General features: G+C 54.4%; 3 protein-coding genes across 3 annotated transcripts; 2 read left to right on the top strand and 1 right to left on the bottom strand.

Annotated features, from left to right (window-relative positions):
- Nucleotides 1–392: 392 nt before the first annotated feature.
- LOC102452084 (olfactory receptor 11A1-like) lies at nucleotides 393–1,355 on the top strand. The gene has a single exon (XM_006130624.2). The coding sequence runs from the start codon at nucleotides 393–395 to the stop codon at nucleotides 1,353–1,355; it is 963 nt and encodes a 320-aa protein (XP_006130686.2).
- Nucleotides 1,356–11,580: 10,225 nt separating this feature from the next.
- LOC102452331 (olfactory receptor 11A1-like) lies at nucleotides 11,581–12,564 on the top strand. The gene has a single exon (XM_006130625.2). It carries the CDS (start codon nucleotides 11,581–11,583, stop codon nucleotides 12,562–12,564), a length of 984 nt encoding a protein of 327 aa, XP_006130687.2.
- A 6,526-nt stretch (nucleotides 12,565–19,090) lies between these two features.
- LOC102452587 (olfactory receptor 10A7-like) lies at nucleotides 19,091–20,044 on the bottom strand. Its single transcript, XM_006130626.2, has one exon. It carries the CDS (start codon nucleotides 20,042–20,044, stop codon nucleotides 19,091–19,093), a length of 954 nt encoding a protein of 317 aa, XP_006130688.2.
- Between the last annotated feature and the right edge of the window lie 1,375 nt (nucleotides 20,045–21,419).

Genomic DNA, 21,419 nt, shown 5'->3' on the forward strand with positions numbered 1-21,419 from the left:
ACTGGACTGAATTGCCCAGGAGAGTTGTGGAATCCCCATCTCTGGAGATATTGAAGAGCAGGTTGGACAGACGATGGTCTAGATGGTGCTGGTACTGCCGGGAGGGCAGGGGACTGGACCGGATGACCTCGCGAGGTCCCTGCCAGTTCTAGGGTTCCAGGAGTCTGTTTCGTGTCATGAAAACAGTGTCTGGAGAGAGTGCCGGTTGCTTTGAGCTACTGTTTGTGAAGACCAAAAGCCTGCTGCAGACACGGAGCCGCGTGTCCACGTACAGTGTGAGTCGCTTTCCCAGTCATCAGAGCCAGCAGGAAAAGAAGTTAGGGGACATTTCTCTTTAAATCTCTCTTTCGTGTTCTCTTCCAGGGATGCTGGGTTCTCTCTGGGCACTACCCATGGCCAGTGCAGACTGGAGCAATAAAACCGTCACAGAGTTCGTCCTGCTGGGATTCGGGGATCTCCCGGAGCTGCAAATTCTTCTCTTCCTTCTTTTTTCAGCAATCTACGTTCTGACCATGGCCGGGAACCTCCTCATCGTAGCCCTGGTTGTGGCTGAGCAGCATCTCCACACCCCCATGTACTTCTTCCTGGGGAACCTGTCCTGCCTGGAGACCTGCTACTCCTCCACCCTCCTGCCCCGGCTGCTGGCCGGACTCCTGACGGGGGACAAGACCGTTTCCATCTGCGGCTGCCTTGTGCAATATTATTTCTTCGGTGTCTTTAGCGCCACGGAATGCTACCTCTTAGCCGTCATGTCCTACGACCGGTATTTAGCCATATGCAAGCCCCTGCACTACGGCGCCCGTATGAATGGCAGGATCTGTCTCCTGCTAGTAGCTGGGTCTTGGATCAATGGCCTTTTGCCTGTGACCGTGACTGCATCTTTGATGTCTCAACTGCCTTTCTGTGGCCCCGGTAAGATTGATCATTTCTTTTGTGATTTCTCCCCCGTGCTAAGCCTCTCCTGCAGCGACACCCGCCTGATAGAGTTTTTGGGTGTTGCCCTGTCTGGGTTATGTTCTCTGCCCCCATCTCTACTAACGGTGACATCTTACATTTGCATTATCACCTCCATCCTGAGCATCCCGTCCACCACGGGGCGGAAAAAGGCCTTTTCCACCTGCTCCTCCCACCTCGTCGTGGTGACCATGTTCTATGGGACCCTGATGATTGTGTATCTCCTCCCCAAAACTCCAATACTGCGAGACCTGAACAAAGTGTTCTCTGTCTTCTACACTGTTCTGACCCCCCTGGTCAACCCACTCATCTACAGCCTGAGGAACGCGGAGGTGAAAAAGGCCCTGAGAAAGGCAGTCGGCAAATGTGGATTTCTCAAGAGTGTGAGGTCATTGAACTAGAAAATGTACTGTCCGTGGGAAACTGACTTTAATGTTGGGTGTAGTGTGATCAGTTCTTCAGAACAGCTAGTGGTGACGTGTAGGATGGTGAAGGGGTTGCTACCCTGATAGTATGATAGTCCAGATTTCTCCTGGGTCAGCATCATTGGGTGATGTTCCCTCTCATCTTTTCCATTCATGTGCAGATTTTTCATGTGAAGAATAAATTTTGTTGTGCAGTAAGGTATGTGTGGATGTGCACCACCAGTAGAAACACAAACCTAGCTGTGGGGCTCTGCTAATCAGCTGGGTGGCAGCTCTCGTGAGCAGTTGCTCAAGTGCCCAGCTTACAGGAAACCCTCACTCCCGACTCTGCTGAAATAAATGGCAAAACTCCCATTGACTTCAGCAGCGCAGTTTCACTTGTTAAAACAACATGTCCTCCAAAGGTACATCCCCAGCGTGGTGCCTGCTTTGCACAGTGTAGCGTCAGTCGGGTTGGTAGCATTGTATTTTAGTACACACGTATCGGTGCATGTTGATTTCTCTAGACACACACGTGTGACAAAATCACAGAAAGCTGCACCCAGCCAAGAACGAGAAATGCTGCTTGGAAGCTGACTAGAGTCGGGGTCCGGGCTCGTGGCTTTGTCCATTTCGGCAGGTGCTGTGCACAATTTGTGCTTCTGCGGTTAGAAAGCTTTTGTCCTGAGTCTGTGTCCCGAGTCGTTCAACGAGCATCTAGTTCCATTCAGCCCCGAACCCTGCGGGACGAGGGAAGGAGCTGGCTGGCTAGTGTCGGCCCCAGGTTGGTTGTTTCCAGTTCGGGGTCACAAAGGGACTTGGGCACCACTCACAGGAGCAGGTTCCCGCGAACCTTTCTCCTGTTGGTTAGGCCCTCGGCTCAGCGCCCCTCCAGACGCCTGTACCCCTCCAGACGCCTGTACCCCTCCAGACGCCTGTAACCCGTTCAGGAGTCCAATGTGCCCTGCGTACCCCAGCCTCACCGCACTTGAAAGTGACTTGCTTACACAACCAGACGTGCATGGTACACCGTACAGCACGCTCCCTGGGAAATGGCTCCTTTTGCGTTTTTACCACCCAACTGTAAAGCCAGCCAAGTGGAGTATAAATACCGCGTGGACATCCCAGCATAGAGCAGTACAGTCTGTCACAAAACTAGGCAGACCTCTGGCTGACCCCATGGGCTGACCTCTGCGTACCCCTCAAGGTACATGTTCCCCTGGCTGAGGGCCACCTGCGATGTGGGAGGCCAGAACTCAATGCCCCGGTGCAGAGAAAAGATTTGAACCTGGATCCTTGTCTCTCAGGAGAATAGTTAGGGCGCTTTCTGAGAGTTTGGGGTGGGGGCGCTGCCTGGGGTCTTGTGGGGGGGGGGGGGCTCTGCCTGGGAGCTTGGGGTAGAGGGTGCAGCTCTGCTTCCTGGTGGCTCTAGTGGGGCCAGAGGTCTGATGGCCCATGACTAGTTGGTGTGTTTGCTTCCCATTCATTAAACAGAATTTCTCCAGGGTGGGAAATCTTTGTGTCCCTGGCCCCTGACCCCAATGGAAAAATACCTAATTCAAGATGGATTCCAGCACCAGGTGGCATGGTCACATGTCTTTGTAGGACCAACCACAGCTTAGTCCTACAGGAAACACAAGACTATTCACAGATCTTGAGCACTGGGCCATTACGTTCACTGACTAGCACGAACGGCTTTCACTAGAAGACCTAGATTAATAAACACAATTACACTTTATATTTCTAACATCCCATACAAGAGTGACACATGCTCACACAGAATACACACATCCCGGGGATCACAAGCTCTTCAATAATAGGCTGCTTGCTCTGTTTTGCATAAAACATAGTTGTTATACATATTCGCAGGGGAGGGATCACTTGCCTATTCCCTCTTCTGTTCATTCCCTCTGGGGCACCTGGCATTGGCCACTGCGGGCCGCAGGACATTGGACTAGATGGACCTTTGGTCTGACCCAGTCTGGCTGTTCTTATGTTCATTCAAAACATATTCCATAAAAATATGGGGGTGCACTGTCCCTCTCCCCAACAAAAAATTGTAGAGGATGGCAGTTTTTATCTGAAAGTGTTTTCATTTTCAGCAAGTTTGGGTCAGAGTGTTCAATGTTCAGATGATTTTTTTTTTTTGGATTTTTGACTGTTGAAAATTGAAAAACAATTGGTCAAACTTTTCCAAAACAAGAACACATTCCGACCAGCTGTACAGATCACAGCCTGTTGTGACGTGGTGAGGAATAAGATGTTGATACTGCGTGAAATACAGGGAAACAGAAGTATTTCCAACGTCTCATAGATGATATTCCACTATTTTCTTGTGGTGCACCATCCCGTAGACGCAGAAGGCCAAGATTTTCAGAGGCTGCTGTGAGATCTGCAAGACCCAATACCCTTCAGTGTTGAGAAAGGGCTTCTAAATCCCCTACGCAGCTTCAAGAATTTTAGTCATTGGCTTCTTCACGTTTAACTGAGTCCACAGCTAGAGTGGCATCCCCTTCGAAGTGTAGAAAAGGCCTTCTCCATCCAAGGATTCTCAGCCGTTTAACTACATCAGAACTTGTCTACATATAGGGCCTGGAAATCTATTCTGACTTTATTTCAAGTAGCACAGAACCCCATTTGTGGACGCTTGTTTTCTTTTAAAAAGAGGCTTGTTTTGGCTTTGTTTATGTCAGTCAGGAACACATGTAAGCTAAAAAATGGGAGAGGCTCAGACAAGAGCTAGGAGAATATTTCAAAGCTGGAAAACCTGCCTTTGAGGAAGAGGTTTAAGAAGCTCCATGTTTCCTTTATCCAAGAGAAGGCTACAGGTAGAGCCGATCCACAACTTCTCTGTAAAAAAATGTTCCAGTCATAAAATTCTGACTCGTCAAAATCAGAACTTTCCCCTGAAAGTTACCCCCATCCTGCCAACGTTTCTCCCACTACAGACAAGCCCTAGATTAGCCAATAGACGATGCTACTGATGTTGCTTCAGGTTCTTACAATCAGGCAGTTGTATTTTACCAGAGAGCATAATTAATTATTGGAACCACTTCCCTAGTGATGTGGCAAACTCCCCATCACTTGGAGTCTTTGCCGCAAGACCAGTTTCATGCCTTTCTAATGGATACGCTCTAGTTTGTATGAAATGCACGGCTTGGTGAGGGAATCAACTGGTCGCGGTCCGTTGATCTAGTCTGCAGGAGGTCAGAGTTGATTTGCTAATAAGCCTTCTTCCCTTACAATTTATCGTGAGCTTTCCTGGGTAAAACCCACTTCATCAGACGAATTGGAGTCATTGTGTGAATCAGCCACTCATAGCCTACAGGAAGGGTGTCCACACTGGGGTTTGCACCAGTCAGACTAAACCGGTTTAATTAAAATGCTGCATCTGTGTGTGTAGAGAAGGGCTCCGTTTGGCCCCAAGTGACGTTAAACGCTGGGCTGTTTCTGTGATGGACAAGGCTTGGAAAACAGAGAGAACGTGCAAGTGCTTAACAAACATTAGCTGTCAATACAACTAGGAAGGATTCTTTCCAATTCCCAGGAGACAGGCCATGAATTTAATGAGCCCATTTGAGATCCAGCGCGCCGAGCAGCCCAGGGACTCTCCTCTCCAATGCCGTGATTTCACGTATAAAGAGCATCCCTTGCAAACCGTCCGTGTGGTCAGAACACGAGCCAGCTGCACACCCGCGGTTAGACGTCTAGTCCACCTGCAGGTAGGGCGGCTAGCAAAGCGTGCAATGTGTTTCGGTTCTAGAGCCCGGGGCTTGCTCTGATTTCAATGGGACCTGGCTGCTTGGTGAAAGTAGAGCTCCTTAAAAGCCTGGCTACCAGCCTGCACGCCTGGCTTGTTCTCTTGTGCATTTCCTTCTGTTTCTGAACCGAACAGGGACAGGACAGCGGTGGCAAAGATGCCAGTACCCTGAGCCTGCCTGAGACTGGCCAGGTAAGTGCCTGCTGTTTACTCTGGTCTCTATAATGCGCCATGTGAGACAGGCCAGGAGGGAACGGTGGCAGCTGGCAAGAGACACAGTTCTACAATGCTGGCTGCTTTCGAAAGGGACCCTGTAATGGGGGATCCCTGCATGTCGAGTGCCTGGCTTTCCCCCAGCCTTAAGGCTTGGAAACGCCGCAGGATTCCTTGGAGAGTCTGACGTGCAATTGTCCAAGTGAGGAGCCAGTGCAAAATAGCCAATTTCCTGCATTGCAACAGGCCCCGGTTCTGACCTTCACTTCAGGAGTAGAACTTCATCCTGGCTCCCTGCAGCATTTTCTTCTCCGGCTTCCCAGACGCAGGCTGGCCCCAGAAACGCCTCTTCCTTTCTCATCCCTTTGGTCACGCAATCCCTCTAGAGCCCTTCCTACCAGTGTTGCTTCTTGTCACGGACTTCCAAGCTCTACATAGTTCTATGTCCCCCGCCCCTTGGTTATCTCTTCCTCTCGGCCCCCGACCCGCCACTAACAGAACCAGCCTCACCCGCCCTCTTGCCGGATTCTCACCCAGCCACCCCTCTGCCATCTTCCACACAGCCACCTATCCATTGTCCACCCTCACCCCATGAGAGCCCCTCTCCACCCCTAGCCCTGTCACTCTGGGTTGCCGAATCTAGCTGTGAAAGATACATCCATGAGTGTGTGTGTGTAACTCACCTTCACCTGACCTCTGCTACTTGTCTGTCCTTAAACTGGGAGCTCCTCAAAGCAGGAATTGTCCTCTTAGGAAAGTGCCTAATGCACCGGGGGGCATTCTCCTCTTAGCATAGATGCCATCCTAGATATTGTTATAGATTTACATATATTAGATATTGGCATAGAGAGGACACGTATTAAGTTTGCTGATGATACCAAGCTGGAAAGGGTTGCAAGTGCTTTGGAGGAGAGGGTCAGCAAGTTTGCAGATGACAATAAGCTGGGGGAGAGGTAGATACGCTGGAGGGCAGGGAGAGGGTCCAGAGTGACTTAGACAAATCGGAGGGTTGGGCCACAAGAAATCTGATGAGGTTCAACAAAGACAAGTGTAGAGTCCTGCACTTGGGACGGAAGAATCCCAAACATTGGTACAGGCTGGGGACCGACTGGCTAAGTAGCAGTTCTGTAGAAAAGGCCCTGGGGGTTACAGTGGATGAGAAGATGGGTCAACAGGGCACCCTTGTAGCCAAGAAGGCTAATGGCATATTAGGTTGCATTAAGAGGAGCATTGCCAGCAGATCCAGGGAAGTGATTATTCCTCTTTACTTGGCTCTGGTGAGGCCACATCTGGAGTATTGTATCCAGTTCTGGACCCCCCAATTACAGGAAGGATACGGATGCTTTGGAGAGGGTCCAGCGGAGGGCAACCAAACTGATTAGGGGGCTGGAGCACATGACCTACGAGGAGAGGCTGAGGGACTTGGGTCTGTTTAGCCTGCAGAAGAGAAGAGTGAGGAGGGATTTGGTAGCAGCCTTCAACTACCTGCAGTGAGGTTCCAAACAGGCTGGAGAGAGGCTGTTCTCAGTAGTGATGGATGCAGAACAAGGAGCAATGGGCTCAAGTTGCAGGTTGGATATTAGGAAAAACTATTTCACTAGGAGGGTGGTGAAGCACTGGAATGGGTTACCTAGGGAAGTAGTGGAGTCTCCATCCCTAGAGGTGTTTAAGTCTTGGCCTGACACAGCCCTGGCCGGGTTGATTTAGCTGGGATTGGTCCTGCCTAGCGCAGGTGGCTGGACTTGACCTTCTGAGGTCTCTTCCAGCTCTGTGGTTCTATGATTCTAATTCAAACTGATCTGGACAAACTAGAGAAATTATCTGAGATAAATAGGATGACATTCAATGAGGACAAATGCAAAGTGCTCCACTTAGGAAGGAACAATCCGTCTCTCACACACAGAATGGGAAGCGACTGTCTAGGAAGGAGTATGGCAGAAAGGAATGTAGGGGTCAGAGTGCACCACAAGCTGAATATGAGTCAAAAGTGTGGTGATGTTGCAAAAAAAGCAACATGATGCTGTGAGCAAGACACGAGGAGTCATTCTTCTGCTCTACTCTGCGCTGATTAGGCCTCAGTTGGAGTATTGTGTCCAGTTCTGGGCACCACATTTCAAGAAAGATGTGGAGAAATTGGAGAGGGTCCAGAGAAGAGCAACAAGAATGATGACAGGTCTAGAGAACAGGAGCTAGGAGGGACAACTGAAGGAATTGGGTTTGTTTAGTTTGGAAAGGAGAAGGCTAAGAGGGGACATGGTTGCAATTTTCAAGTATCCAAAAGGGTGTCACAGGGAGGAGGGAGAAAAATTGTTCTCCTTGGCCTCTGAGGATGGGACAAAAAGCAATGGGCTTAAATTGCAGGGAGGTTTAGGTTGGACATTAGGAAAACTTCCTGCCTGTCAGGGGGGTTAAGCACTGGAATAAGTTGCCTGGGAGGTTGTGGAATCCCCATCTCTGGAGATATTGAAGAGCAGGTTGGACACACACCTGTCAGGGATGGGCTAGATGGTGCTTGTCCTGCAGTGAGGGCAGGGGACTGGACTTGATGCCTCTCAAGGTCCCTTCAATTTCTAATGTTCTATGACTTCATGATGCTCATATTCCCATTGTTACCACGATGATTATAACAGCATGCTACCCCCATGTCTAGCTCCTCAGGTGGTGTCAATTAGCATAACCCCATTGATTTCACAAGAACTGCACTGACTTCCCCCAGCTACGGACCCATGCTGCTGCCTCCCTCTTCTGTCATGCCACCGCCCTCTGCGTCCGGGAAGCTACAGCGCTGTGAGATCCGTATCTGGCTCAGAACGCATTCTCGTGAACTAGAGAAAATGCTGACGTCACAGGGCGTCTGGCAATGGACACCAGAGGAAGCGGCGCAGAGCCCAAGTATGGACTAAGCGCAGAGATTAAGGAAAGCTGTCTCTCGGGAGGAGGGGGAGAAATCTGTCACCCTCAGAACAAAGTTCAGTAGAACCAGGCTCCCTCGGTCCTCGCAGTTGTGGTGTCACAGTCGTTTCAGTTGTAGTTACATCGCCAGGGTGTGAGGGCTTTGTTCCTCACGGCTGTGCCTGCGCGTCATCCTTTCTCTTCGCACGACACAACTGCAGAGGGGCTCTACTGCCAAGGGCCCCTCTCAACCCCTGGGCTCCTAAATATCTTTGAAAATGCGGTCCCTGGGTCCTTTCAACATTGCCCCACTCTCCAGGCCACTGAGGAGAACACGCCCTTCATGCCTCTGACACGACTGTATTTCTCTCCTACAGAGAATCCGTATCAGCCCTCCACCAGCATTAGGTGCTGCCCCATCATCTCACCCAGAGCAGATTTTCAACCAAGTGCCTTCTAATTGAGAGGTAAGCGTTGATAAGAACACAGACGGGTCAGAGCAAAGGCCCGTCCAGCCGAGTGTCCTGGCTGCCCACTGTGGCCAGTGCCAGGTGCCCCAGAGGGAGGGAACAGAACAGGGAATCATCCAGTGACCCCTCCCCTGTCGCCCATTCCCAGCCCCTGACAAACAGGCCAGGGACACCATCTTTGCTCAGCCGGGCTAACTGATGGACCGATCCTCCATGGATCCTCCATGCATTTCTACGGGTTGGCTGCGTCTAGACTGTCACTCGGGCTCTCTGGGCTGGGCTGGGCGGGGGCTGACAGGCCCTGCGGCCACGCTCTGGGCTCCGAGCCGGGAGCTCCTGGCCAGGGAACAGTTTGGCCCATGGGAGAGTTTGATGCTGTTTGACTCGGGGCTTTCTCTCCCCTGCACCGCCCCTCCCCCAGCAGCGGGACCCGCTCTGCCCTTCCGACAGACCCTGTGCCCCATGGATCAGCCCCACTGCACCAAGCTCCTCTGGTGCCTGTTACAACAAGCGCCTCCGTCAACATGGGAAACATTGATTCCAATGGGAGTTAGGCGCTTTAACTGCTTCAGTGTCATTTCCAATCCCAAAAGGAAACTATTTGCATCATTAGGTTGTCACCGAGGGGTGGGGAGCCACCGGGCCCTGCCCCCCCCCCCCCCCCCAGCCAGATGGGAGACTCAGCCAATGGGGAGAACAGGAGGGATATTGGGTCCCAGGGACCCAGCGTAGCACAGACTGGTCAGCACGGGGACCAGGAGCAGCCAGTACAGCCTAGCTTGGGGAGAGGGGCCCAGAGCCAAGGCCCCCTCCCTGTATCCTGAGCCAGCTGAGTCTCCCCCACACAGCCCTGCCTCCTCCACTGCCCAGCTTCTGGGGCAAAAGGAGCTACCTGGTCGCTCCCCCTCCCAGGCTCATGTTACAGAGAGCCTGGGCCATTGGGTATGTACAGGGCCTGGGGCAGCCCCCCTCAGAGAGAGTCACACCTGAAATTCCCATTGCCAGCTAGGTATTGGTGCAGTGCCCAGGGAAACTGAGGCGCACACACGGGGATTCCACCGGACAGTAGAAATTGCATCACAACAAAACAGTGAACAGAGCGAATACCATGCCCCCTTCGCCACGTAGGTGCCTAAGGACCGTTGGAACCCTGGCCCCAAATGTTTTGTCTAAGATGAGGAGAAATGTCGAGGGTTCAAATTCTATGCTTGCATAGAATCATAGAATCATAGGACTGGAAGGGACCTCGAGAGGTCATCGAGTCCAGCCCCCCGCCCTCAAGGCAGGACCAAGCTCCACCTACACCATCCCTGACAGATGTCTATCTAACCTGTTCTTAAATATCTCCAGAGAGGGAGATTCCACCACCTCCCTTGGCAATTTATTCCAATATTTGACCACCCTGACAGTTAGGAATTTTTTCCTAATGTCCAATCTAAACTTCCCCTGCTGCACTTTAAGCCCATTACTCCTTGTCCTGTCCTCAGAAACCAAGAGGAACAAATTTTCGCCTTCCTCCTTATGACACCCTTTTAGATATTTGAAAACCGCTATCATGTCCCCCCTTAATCTTCTTTTTTCCAAACTAAACAAGCCCAGTTCATGAAGCCTGGCTTCATAGGTCATGTTCTCTAAACCTTTAATCATTCTTGTCGCTCTTCTCTGTACCCTTTCCAATTTCTCCACATCTTTCTTGAAATGTGGCGCCCAGAACTGGACACAGTACTCCAGCTGAGGCCTAACTAGTGCAGAGTAGAGCGGCAGAATGACTTCACGAGTTTTGCTTACAACACACCTGTTGATACAACCTAGAATCATATTTGCTTTTTTTGCAACAGCATCACACTGTTGACTCATATTCAACTTGTGGTCCACTATGACCCCTAGATCCCTTTCCGCCATGCTCCTTCCTAGACAGTCGCTTCCCATCTTGTATGTATGGAACTGATTGTTCCTTCCTAAGTGGAGCACTTTGCATTTCTCTTTATTAAACCTCATCCTGTTTACCTCTGACCATTTCTCTAACTTGCTAAGGTCATTTTGAATTATGTCCCTATCCTCCAAAGAAGTTGCAACCCCACCCAGTTTGGTATCATCTGCAAACTTAATAAGCGTACTCTCTATCCCAATATCTACATCATTGATGAAGATATTGAACAGTACGGGTCCCAAAACAGACCCTTGCGGAACTCCACTTGTTATCCCTTTCCAGCAGGATTTAGAACCGTTAACAACAATTCTCTGACAAGTGGCTGGCACCCAATAAAAAGGTCTGGGGGCCCGGAGCCACCGACGCAGGATGGGACATTATGCTCAGCGATTGAGAAGTGGGATTTCTGTAGCTGACGTGGAATTGCACGCCTCTCTCCTACATGCCCACAGAGTAAACGTCGGTGCTTTCAGTGACAGGGCAGGGAGGCGCTGGCCTGGGTTCCCTAGGGAGGGGGTGGAATCTCCGTTCCCAGAGGTTTCTAAGTCCAGGCCTGACCAAGCCCTGGCTGGGATGGTTGAGTCGGGATTGGTCCTGCTTTGGGCAGGGGCTGGACTCGGTGCCTCCTGAGGGCTCTGCCTGCCCTGGGAGTCTGTGATCTCGGTGGGAATATTCAAAGTACCCTACTAGACTTTGACACTCAATTAATGGGAACTTGGCCCCAAATCCCCTCGGCAGTTTTGGAAAATCCCAGCCACCACTTCCATGGGCAGTCGCTCCTCTCGTTCGGTGGCTGATCTAATAGGAGCAGTGAGGCATTCCGGTTCCTGCAGTACATGGTGTCGGGAGACGAGAGCCATGTACTGAGGCAGGGCTGCATTACACCGGCCGGGTCTGGTCCCCGAATCGCTCGGTCTGTGCTTGATTTGCGCTGTGCTTTCCCCAGACGCCGCGCCCATGGCAGACGCGGAGAGGGGGAACCAAAGCCACGTGACGGAATTCATCCTCCGGGGCTTCCACATCCCCTACCCGTTCCGCATGGGCCCCTTTGTGCTGGTTCTGCTCACGTACCTCACCACTGTGCTGGGGAACACCCTGATCATCGTGGCGGTGCTGGTGGACCGAGGCCTGCACACCCCCATGTATTTCTTCCTGGGGAACTTGTCCTGCCTGGAGATCTGGTACACGTCCAACCTCGTCCCCAGGATGCTGCAGGGTCTCCTGGCCGAGAAGGGCGTGGTGATCTCCTTCGGCGGCTGCATCGCCCAGCTGTATATCTTCGGCTCCCAGGCAGCCACCGAGATCCTACTGCTCACGGTGATGGCCTACGACCGCTACCTGGCCATCTGCCACCCGCTGCGCTACACGGCCCTCATGAACGGGAGGGTGTGCGTCGAGCTGGCCTCCTGCTCCTGGCTCGGCGGCTTCCTCTTCAACCCCATCATCATGGCCTGGATTTACAGGCTGCGCTTCTGCGGCCCCAACGAAATCGACCATTTCTTCTGCGACTTCCTGCCCCTGGTCACGCTCTCCTGCAGCGACACCCGGCTCATCACCTTGGCCGCCTTCCTGCTCTCCAGCACCGCCACCCTCATCCCCTTCCTGCTCACCCTGACGTCCTACGCGCTCATCTTGGCGGCCATCGTAAAAAACCCGTCCCGCGCCGGGCGGCGGAAGGCCTTCTCCACCTGCACCTCCCACCTGATCGTGGTCAGCACCTTCTACGGAGCCCTGGCCATTGTCTACATGGTGCCCACAGTCAGCACAGCCGTGAACCTCAACAAAGTCTTCTCCCTGCTCTACAGCCTGGTCACCCCGCTGCTCAACCCCCTGATCTACGCCCTGCGCAACAAGGACGTGAACGAGGCCCTGCGGACAATGGCTGCGCGGCTGGTGGGCTCCCGAAGGAGGGGGAGGGGGAAAGAGAAAGCGGGGATTTAAAAATGGAAACCACAGCAGGACCTCCGCTGCGAGCCCCTCGGACACGGAGACTGTTCGCAAGGCTGAAATGTTTCTTCCTCTGGACACAAGGTTGGGGCTGTTCTTTCACGCGCTCGCAATGGAAAGTTGACTTAGCAGAGCTCCGCACGCGGAAGAAGCTGCTTTCCCTTTGTGGTTAGTACATTGTGGTTAACGGAGCACTGTGCTGTTTGCTTTCATGTTGGGGGCAGGTTGTTGTTACCTCTGTTGCTGCCTGATTAACAGCCTCTCTCCATCCTCTTTGGAACCCCCCTTCAGGGACCTGCAGGCTGCTCTCAAATCCCCCTCACTCCTCTCTTCTGCAGACTGAACAAGCCCAAATCCCTCAGCCTCTCCTTGTAACTCGTGCTCCAGCCCCTGGTCGGTTTGGTTGCCCTCCAAGGCATCCACAACCTTTTTGTAGTGGGAGGCCCAGAACTGGGTGCAATACTCCAGGTGTGGTGCCGAATAAAGGGGAATAATCACTTCCCTAGAGCTGACGGCAATGCTTTTCCTAATGCACCCCCATGAGCCATTAGCCTTCATGGCTCATCTGTGGACTCATCCTCAGCTTCTCACCCACTGGAACCCCAGGTCCCTTTCTGCCGAACGGCTCCGTAGCCAGTCGGTCCCCAGCCTGTAGCAATGCCTGGGGTTCCTCCGCCCAAGGGCAGGACTCTGCACTTGTCCTTGTTGAACCCCATCAGATTTCTTGTGGCCCAACCCTCCAATCTGTCCTGGTCACTCTGGACCCTGTCCCTGTCCTCCAGCGTATCCACCTCTCCCCCAGCTCAGTGTCATCTGCGAAGTAGCAGGGGGTGCAACCCCTCCCCTCGTGATCTGAGATACTTTTGTTAGTCTCTAAGTTGCCGCAGGACTGCTCATTGGTCTTCGGCGTGTGTCCCCATGGCTAGAGTAGCGAGGGGCTTGCTGCCCATGGGGACACGCTACCAGGGCAGATTGCGGGGCAGTGCTGGTACCTGGGGATACAGGTAAGGCAGCTCCCGGGGCTTTTCACATGAGCGTCTATTGATTTCAGGGGGGCCTAGCTACCACGGCCCATCTGCAAATCCCATGACGCGCCCACACAGGGAGTTACGCGTTAGAACCACAGTGCTGAGGCAGGGCCGCTAAACCCTCGGCCAGCCCCGAGAGGCTGTTCCTCAAAGCCGCCAGGGACCCCCTGGTCCGGCGCGTCGTGGCCCTGGGCGCTGGGACACTGGTTTGCTCACATCTCACCACTTCCGCCCCTCGCTCCTTGTCCTGCCTGCCGCGGGACCAGGGACCCATGGGCCCCTGCGCCCTTTAGAACAGCCTGGAACCTATTTGCTCCCTGGCAGCCGCTCCTCTCTGCCTTCCCGGCTCGGGACCAGACCGGCCCCCGGGTCGAACGTTTCCCTCCCAGGGCAGGGCTCTCTCCCTTTGCTCGCCTCTGGACTCTCTCCGGTTTGTCTGCGGACACAGGCAGGCCACCAGGGGTGGGAGGCAAAGAAGGCAGTGGTCCCAGAAGGGTAGCGGCGGACGGAGCCCCAGGCCCTATAAATCACTGGGGGCTGCCTGGGGCAGGCGCACGGCTCCACCCCACCTCTCCCCTTCTGACCCAGGCCAGGGAGCAGGGCCCCCTCCTCCACCTAGGGGCCCGGATGGCTCTACCCCCATTGGACACGGTCCAGCAGCTGAGGACTCCCCGGTGCCCAGAGACAATGGCCCCCCCAGCCCTCTTAGCTCTCCCTCCAATGAGAGCAGCCTCTCACAACTACCACCGCCATTCACGCTCCGTTCAGGACCCCTGCAGCCTCCGGACGCAGGGCCACCCCTGGCCCGGCACTCCCCTGCTCCAGCCCTTCCCGGCTAACTCTGGACTGCCCGAAAGGTGAACGTGGCAGCCCCCCGTTCGCATGGGGAGCGGCTGCATTCTCCCCAGACCCGCCGCCGCGCTCGGGCAGTGACCAGAACTGACCTGCCAGCTGCCCAGCCTAGCCCCTGGGGGTGCACAGCCCAACCCCCGTGGGCCGGCTGCTCCGCCAGCGGGAGGCACCACAGCCGGGGCCCCTGCCCCAGGGATGCGCAGCAGCTGGCTGGGACTTACACTGGGGTTAAGATTTTAAGACGTGTCGGGTTTGGATGCCCAGGGCCCATTCAAATTGCCCCCTGTGAACTCTTTGCCTTCTTGCTTTAATCATCTGTGCAGCTCCCTGGCTCCGGCCGCCCGACAGCGCTCCGCAGGGTGCGGGTCCAGGCCAGTGCGAGTCTCTCACACCGCGGCCCCCAAACGGAACGGCCCAAGATCCAGGCGAGAAGGAGGGAGCCCCCCCACACACATGGGAGGGGAGCCGCTGCTCAGATCCCTTCTCCCCACAGGCAGAATGGGAAGTCGGGACACTGCCCTCCGACGCGGCAAAGAGGAATCCAACCTCTGGGCTACACGAGACAAGGGAGGGCGCCCGCCTCCTGTAGGGAGTTTGCCAAGGCTCAGAGCTTCTCCAATGACATGCCCAGCTTGAGCTCCAGTGGCCTGGCGTTTCCAGGAGGGAAATCGAGGCAGCCCTCCAGCCGCTGCCGGTGAAGGGAGGATTACGGCCCCGGGTGCTCCGGGTGCACGGCTGGGCTTTCAGGACAAGCCAGGTCTAATAACGCCAATGGCAGGATACTGAGAGGAGTTTCAGGGGCTAGAAGAAAGGCAGGCAGAAGGGAACATGCCCCCGACTGCCCCCCCCCATCCAGTAGGACTCGGGCTCCTGGCTCGGTGCATCTCGAGGCAAATAAAACTCTGCGTGCTCTGTCGGGAGAGTCTGGACAAGCCGTAGGTTTGAGTCGGGAGGGGGAGAGCTGGTGTAACTGCCCCTCCAGCACAGCTTGCTGGCCACGGCAGCTGAGTCAGGAGCAGCCTCGCCGGGGCTGTGCACTGCGGGAGAGCCGGGACGCTGCCGAGAGCTCAGCCACGCCAGTGCAATCCCGGCTGTCGCTGCTCTCAGAACCTCGGGGCGGTCCCATGGAGAAATGAGTGGGCTGGCCCAGCCCCGCCACGGAAAGCTCACTGCATGGAGCTAGGGGTGTGGCCGGGGCATGCTGCAATCACCCTTGTTTTCAGTTGCGACCCAGAGGCCTAACTGCAGCGCCCCCGCCACCCATGGGATGTATCCGTGAGGTCGAGTCTTTGCTTAGTTACACCCCAGCTATTCAAACCCCCCTCCCAGGGGGTCGTCTAGGTCCTGGGGAAATTCAGCGGGGCTGGCTACCCCGCGTGCTGGAAGCCATCCCGGTGCTGGCAGGTTGGTGACCAGAGCCCGTTTCACGCCAGAGCCTGCCTGCTCCTAGGAGCCGGGCGGGACGTGCGACGCCAGGTGGCCGGGCTTTGCTGGCTGCTGTTTGACCTGACTCGCCCCGTGAGGTTGTTTTGCGCCCGTCACCCTTAGGCAGGGCAGCCGCGAGGCCCAGCCAGGGATTTCAGCGCCTCCGGGGCGGCTGACCAACCAGGCAGCACGGCCGGAGCACAAGCACCTCTGATAACCAGGCACGTTTCTTTGCAGAGACTCTCAGAAACACCTGATGCTTTGGGCGTGGCATGTCTCAAAGAAGCCAAAGGGAGTTGGGTGCCTCTGGAAGTCACTGATTTACGCTCCTAACTCCCACAGGCCCCCTTTAAACCCAACCGCGTGCTGGGTTTATGCGCAGCGTCCACAGAAAAGCAGCAAGGACGGTTTGAGAGGCCTTGACGGGGCGTCTGGGCAGCAGGCTGGTTTCTGGTCCTCTGGCACACAGACCAAAGCCCTCCTCGCTGGTGCCCAAGCTCAGAAGCCGGGGGGGGGGTGCCACGTGAGAACTCAGTAGTCGCGACGCACCTAAGAGCAGGGCCTGTCCACCCAGCAAAGTCCCCGCCCGGCGAGCCAGGGTCTGAACACACCGCAGGCCTGCATCCCCAGCAACAGCGTGAAACAAAGCATCCCCAGCCAGCCATGGCGGCACCGGAGAGTCTCTAGCGCACAGGTTCGGGCTTCCAAAGCATTTCTTTCCAGCACCCCTACTTGCTGCTGCTCGGCTCGCTGCACTTTGGCCAATGAACGGCCGCTTGATTAAAGGACAGACCCAGCCGAGTGCTCGGCACAGCAGGGATCTGGGACCGGGCCCATACGCTGGGGGCGTGGGGCCTTTGGGGACAGCCAATCAGTGAGTGCTGTGAGTGGCTGGTGGCCAGGGACTGGACGCACCAGGGAGATGCTCAAAGGGCTGTTGATTCTGTCACTAAGCTACAGTGACCACAGGGCCTGCAGAGGCCTTGGGGGAGCTTGTGTGACCCACGGCCGGTGCTCCCTTTACGTTGAGCGCTTGGGCAGCCGCCCAGGGGAGTTGAATGCCACCCAGCTGATTAGCAGGGTGCCCAGCACCAGCACCAGCTGGCAACATTTGTTTCTGTTGGTGGTGCACGTCCATGCATGCCTCAGGGCACACACGGATGGGAAACAATTAGAGGGACCATTGGCCACCTCCCCGTGGCAGGCACAGACACATGGCAGGAGGGTGGCAGCGATCTCCGGCCCGAGAGGAGTCACAATCCGGCTACAAAAGGAATTGGGAAGGACGCGACCCGTCGGAGAACTCCTGGCTGTCCTGGAGCAGGGACCTCGTCCAAGTGGAACTTCCAGAGGCCGACCGGCGGAGCGGGCACCCCAGCCCACGGTCCCATGCCCCCTGGGAATGCTCGTCTGCTCTCTGTCCAATGCGGAAAAGCAAGGTACCGGCACGGGGGAGCGGGGCTCTCCCAGACGAGGTGCCGGCCCGGCCCGGCCCGGCCCGGCCTCGCGCGGCAGCCAGACTTGGAAAAGGAGCCGCAAAGCCCCGCACTTTGGAAGAAGCGGCTGCCCAAGCTGGCAAGGCGCCCTCCGGTTCCCACGTCCCTCTCCCTCCTGCCCGGGTCGCTCCCAGCCTGCCCGGCTCTGCCAGCGCTGCGAGAGCTCCAGCGAGCCGGACAGCCCATTTCCAAACTGGGCTCTTGCTCCGAAGCCCACGAAGGGGCCGCAGTTACCGTTGCTGCCCTGCGACTTCTGAGCAAGCACATTGATTTCTAAGGTGAAAGCAGAGCAAAACAGCCAAGGGCCTGCACACGGGCTGATCCCACAATCCAGGCCCCACCCCGGCTCCGGCCTCGGGCTCTGGCAGGGCTGAGCCCTTCAAGTCCCACAACAGGGTTTCTTCGGTGGTTACAAGCTCACGGCTGCCTCGCGCTTCACTTTCTCCTGTACACGGCTTGGGCCTTTGAGCCAGAGGCTTGGAAAAGGGGACGGCCGGGCAGGGACCTCTCCTCAGGTACGTCTTCTAAAGGCTGCCTTTGTGCATAACCAGAGGTGGGGGATTCAGTCACCTTCGCCTCCAGGCTCCCAGGAGAACCACTTTGGTGCCAAAGGCCTGTTCCTGCCTGGTACATTTGTCCAATACAATCCTTTCGCGGGGCTCTCGGCAAGAGACAGAATCCTCAAAACTGACATAACTGAGTGAATGGTGAAAGATGAGCCAGGCAAATAGGCTGACCCGGGAATAGGGTTGCTTCTCCATAAACCTTACACGAAAGAAACCAAAGAGAGAAATCTGGAGGGGTGCTCTGTTATGGCACAGCTAATTCAATGCTTTAGGTCTGAAAACTAGAAGAAAATGTTATCGGAAACCAAATAGACTATAGCCAGTTTTCATTAAAACCTAGCAAATAAGAACAGTTTATAAGGATGAAGAAGAAAATACACTTGATGGAATTCCCGTTTTAAAAAATGTACTAAAAAACTTGAACAGAAATATTTCAGCAATCCCTTTTTAAAGAAATCTGACAAAAAATAACTTCATAAAAATAACACTGTTTAAAAAAATGCAATCATTGAGATGAAGCATGATCATTTTCCTTTTATTTTACCAAAAAAAATTGAGTTAAGGACCCGAGCCTCACTGCCAATCTGCTAATAATACAAAAACAATACAATGGACCCTCCCCCCCAGCCCCGGAAAGGCATTGAAACTCTGCCAAGGTTGACACTGCCGGCTTTATCATGCCTACAATGCTGGGTTTAACTGCCTCCCGAGGTTTGCCATGGTCAGCAAGTGCCTGATTTTACAGCACTAGAGGAGTAAGCATATGCCCTGCCCTGCCATGTTATATCTGTCACATTGCTGGATCTGTGCATTGTCCAGTCTTACAGCTTTGACACGTTGCATACTTCCCTCATTGTGCTGGCTATGCTATGAAATGCATGGTATTCAGTCACCCACACAAGCTATCGATCATTTACATTTTGCATATTCTACTGTTTCTCTATGAAAATTATGCATGAATGATGCAGGCACAGGAAGAAGAAATCCTCAATGAAAAGTACAGAGAGGTCAATGACTTTTAGCCTGTGAATGTATCCAAATGCTACATACTTCCCTGCCTCTCCAGGAGACCTGGAGAACTTTACAACTTCTCAAAGCTGCATGGAAGACAACACTGTTTCCCCACTCCCAAATCTGGCCAAGCACACAAGCATCAACCCAAAGAGGTTGCCTGAGGGAACAGCTTCCAGCCTGTTGATTTCCTGAGAGCACTTTTTATCTCCTTGTTCCTCAGGCTGTAAATAACAGGGTTAAATGTTGGCGTCAGCACCGTGTATACCAGGGAAAGGAACCTGTCATGGCCCTGGGATTGCACCGAAGTGGGCTGCATGTAGATAAGAATTGCGCTACCATAGAAGAGGGAAACCACGAGGAGGTGTGAGGAGCAGGTGGAGAAGGCTTTGTGTCTGCCCTCAGCCGAGGGCATCTTCAGGATGGTGGAGATGATCAGGCTGTAGGACAAGAGGATGAGCAAAAACGGGACCAGGATAAGAAGCACCGTGAGGATCGTAACGGCAGCTTCGTACTGGTGGGTGTCGGTGGTGGCCAGTCCCAACACAGGGAGGATGTCACAGAAGAAATGGCTGATTCTGTTAGGCCCACAGAAGGGCATTGTAAATATTGACACAGTTTGGCTGAAAGCTGCCAAGGTACCAATGGTCCATGCACCGCCCGCCAGCTGAGCACAGAGCCGCTGGTTCACAATGAGGGCGTACTGCAAGGGGCAGCAGATGGCCACGTAGCGGTCATAGGCCATGGCGGAGAGCAGGCAGCACTCCGTGATGCCGAAGAACAGGAAGAAGCACATCTGAGCCCCGCAACCCAGGAAGGAGATGGTCTGGGACTCCGAGAGCAGGTTCACCAGCAGCTTGGGCAGGGTGACGGAGGTGTAGCAGACCTCCAGGAAGGACAGGTTCCGGAGGAAGAAGTACATGGGGGTGTGGAGGGCCGGGTGAGCCGCTGTGACCAGAACGATCAGTGTGTTCCCTACCACTGCAAACACATAGAAGGCGAGCACCAGCACGAAGAGTGGGACTTGCAGTGCCCGGAAATCGGAGAATCCCAATAGCTCGATCTCAGTCACACAGCTCTGGTTGCCCTTCCCCATGTCTGCAGCAGCTGTCCGGGCCGCCCCGGGACCTGCAAACAAAGGGGAGGCTTTGCTAACATCAGACAATACGGACATAGTAGCGGTCAGGGACGGGCTTTCATAGACTCATAGGGTTGGAAGAAGCCACAGGAGGCATCAAGTCCAACACCCAGCCCAAAACAGGACCAATCCCAACTCAACCATCCCAGCCAGGGCTTGGTCAAGCCCAGACTTAACCACCTCTAGGGACGGAGATTCCACCCCCCCCCCCCTCCTTAACCCATCCCAGCGCTTCCCCACCCGCCTAGGGAAATAGTTTTTCCTAATTTCCAACCTAGACTCCCCCACTGCAACTTGAGACCATTGCTCCTCGTTCTGCTCCCCCCAAGACCAGCCTCTCTCCAGTCTCTCTGGAACCCCCCTTCTGGAAGTGGAAGGCTGCTACCAAATCCCCCCTCACTCTTCTCTTCTGCAGACTAAACAAGCCCAAATCCCTCAGCCTCTCCTTGTAAGTCATGTGCTCTGCCCCCGAATCATTTTGGTCGCCTCCGCTAGACCCTCTCCAATGAGTCCACATCCTTTCTGTAGTGGGGGGCCCAGAACTGGACACAACACTCCAGGCTACGTCTAGACTGGCAGGATTTTCCGCAAATGCTTTTAACGGAAAAGAGTGTCTAGACTGGCACAGACTCTTTTCCACAAAAGCGCTTTTGGCGGAAAAGCTTCCATGCCAATCTAGACGCGCTTTTGCGCAAAAAAAACCCAATCGCCATTTTTGTGATCGGGGCGTTTTTGCGCAAAACAAATCTGAGCTGTCTACACTGGCCCCTTTGCGCAAAAGGACTTTTGCCCCAATGGGAGCAGCATCGTATTTCCACAAGAAGCCCTGATTTCTACATGAGCTCGTCAGTGTTCTTGTGGAAATTCAAGCGGCCAGTGGAGACAGCTGGCAAGTTTTTCCACACAAGCAGCTGCTTTTGCGGAAAAACTTGCCAGTCTAGACAGAGCCCCCAGATGTGTCCTCCCCAGAGCTGAAGAAAGGGGAATAATCACTTCTGTAGATCTGCTGGCAACGCTCCTCCTAATGCCCCCCAATGTGGCTACAAGGGCACCCTGGTGAGACATGTCCAGCTTCTCACCCACGGGAATCCCCAGGGCCTTGTCTGCTGAACTGCTGCTTGGCCAGTGGGTCCCCAGCCTGTACCACTGCTCGGGATTCTTCCCTCGCAAGGACAGGACTCCGCACTTGTCCTTGTGGAACAGAGGCTCAGCAAGTGCTGTAGCACTGTCGGGCAGACACTTGCTCCCTCGATAGGGGGTTCCCTCTCCGCAGTAAACCTCCCGCAGAGAGGCGGCAGTGAATGGACAGACGAATTCTATTGTCCTAGCTGAG

This window comes from Pelodiscus sinensis, unplaced genomic scaffold, assembly GCF_049634645.1.
Source record: "Pelodiscus sinensis isolate JC-2024 unplaced genomic scaffold, ASM4963464v1 ctg48, whole genome shotgun sequence".
NCBI lineage: Eukaryota > Metazoa > Chordata > Testudines > Trionychidae > Pelodiscus > Pelodiscus sinensis.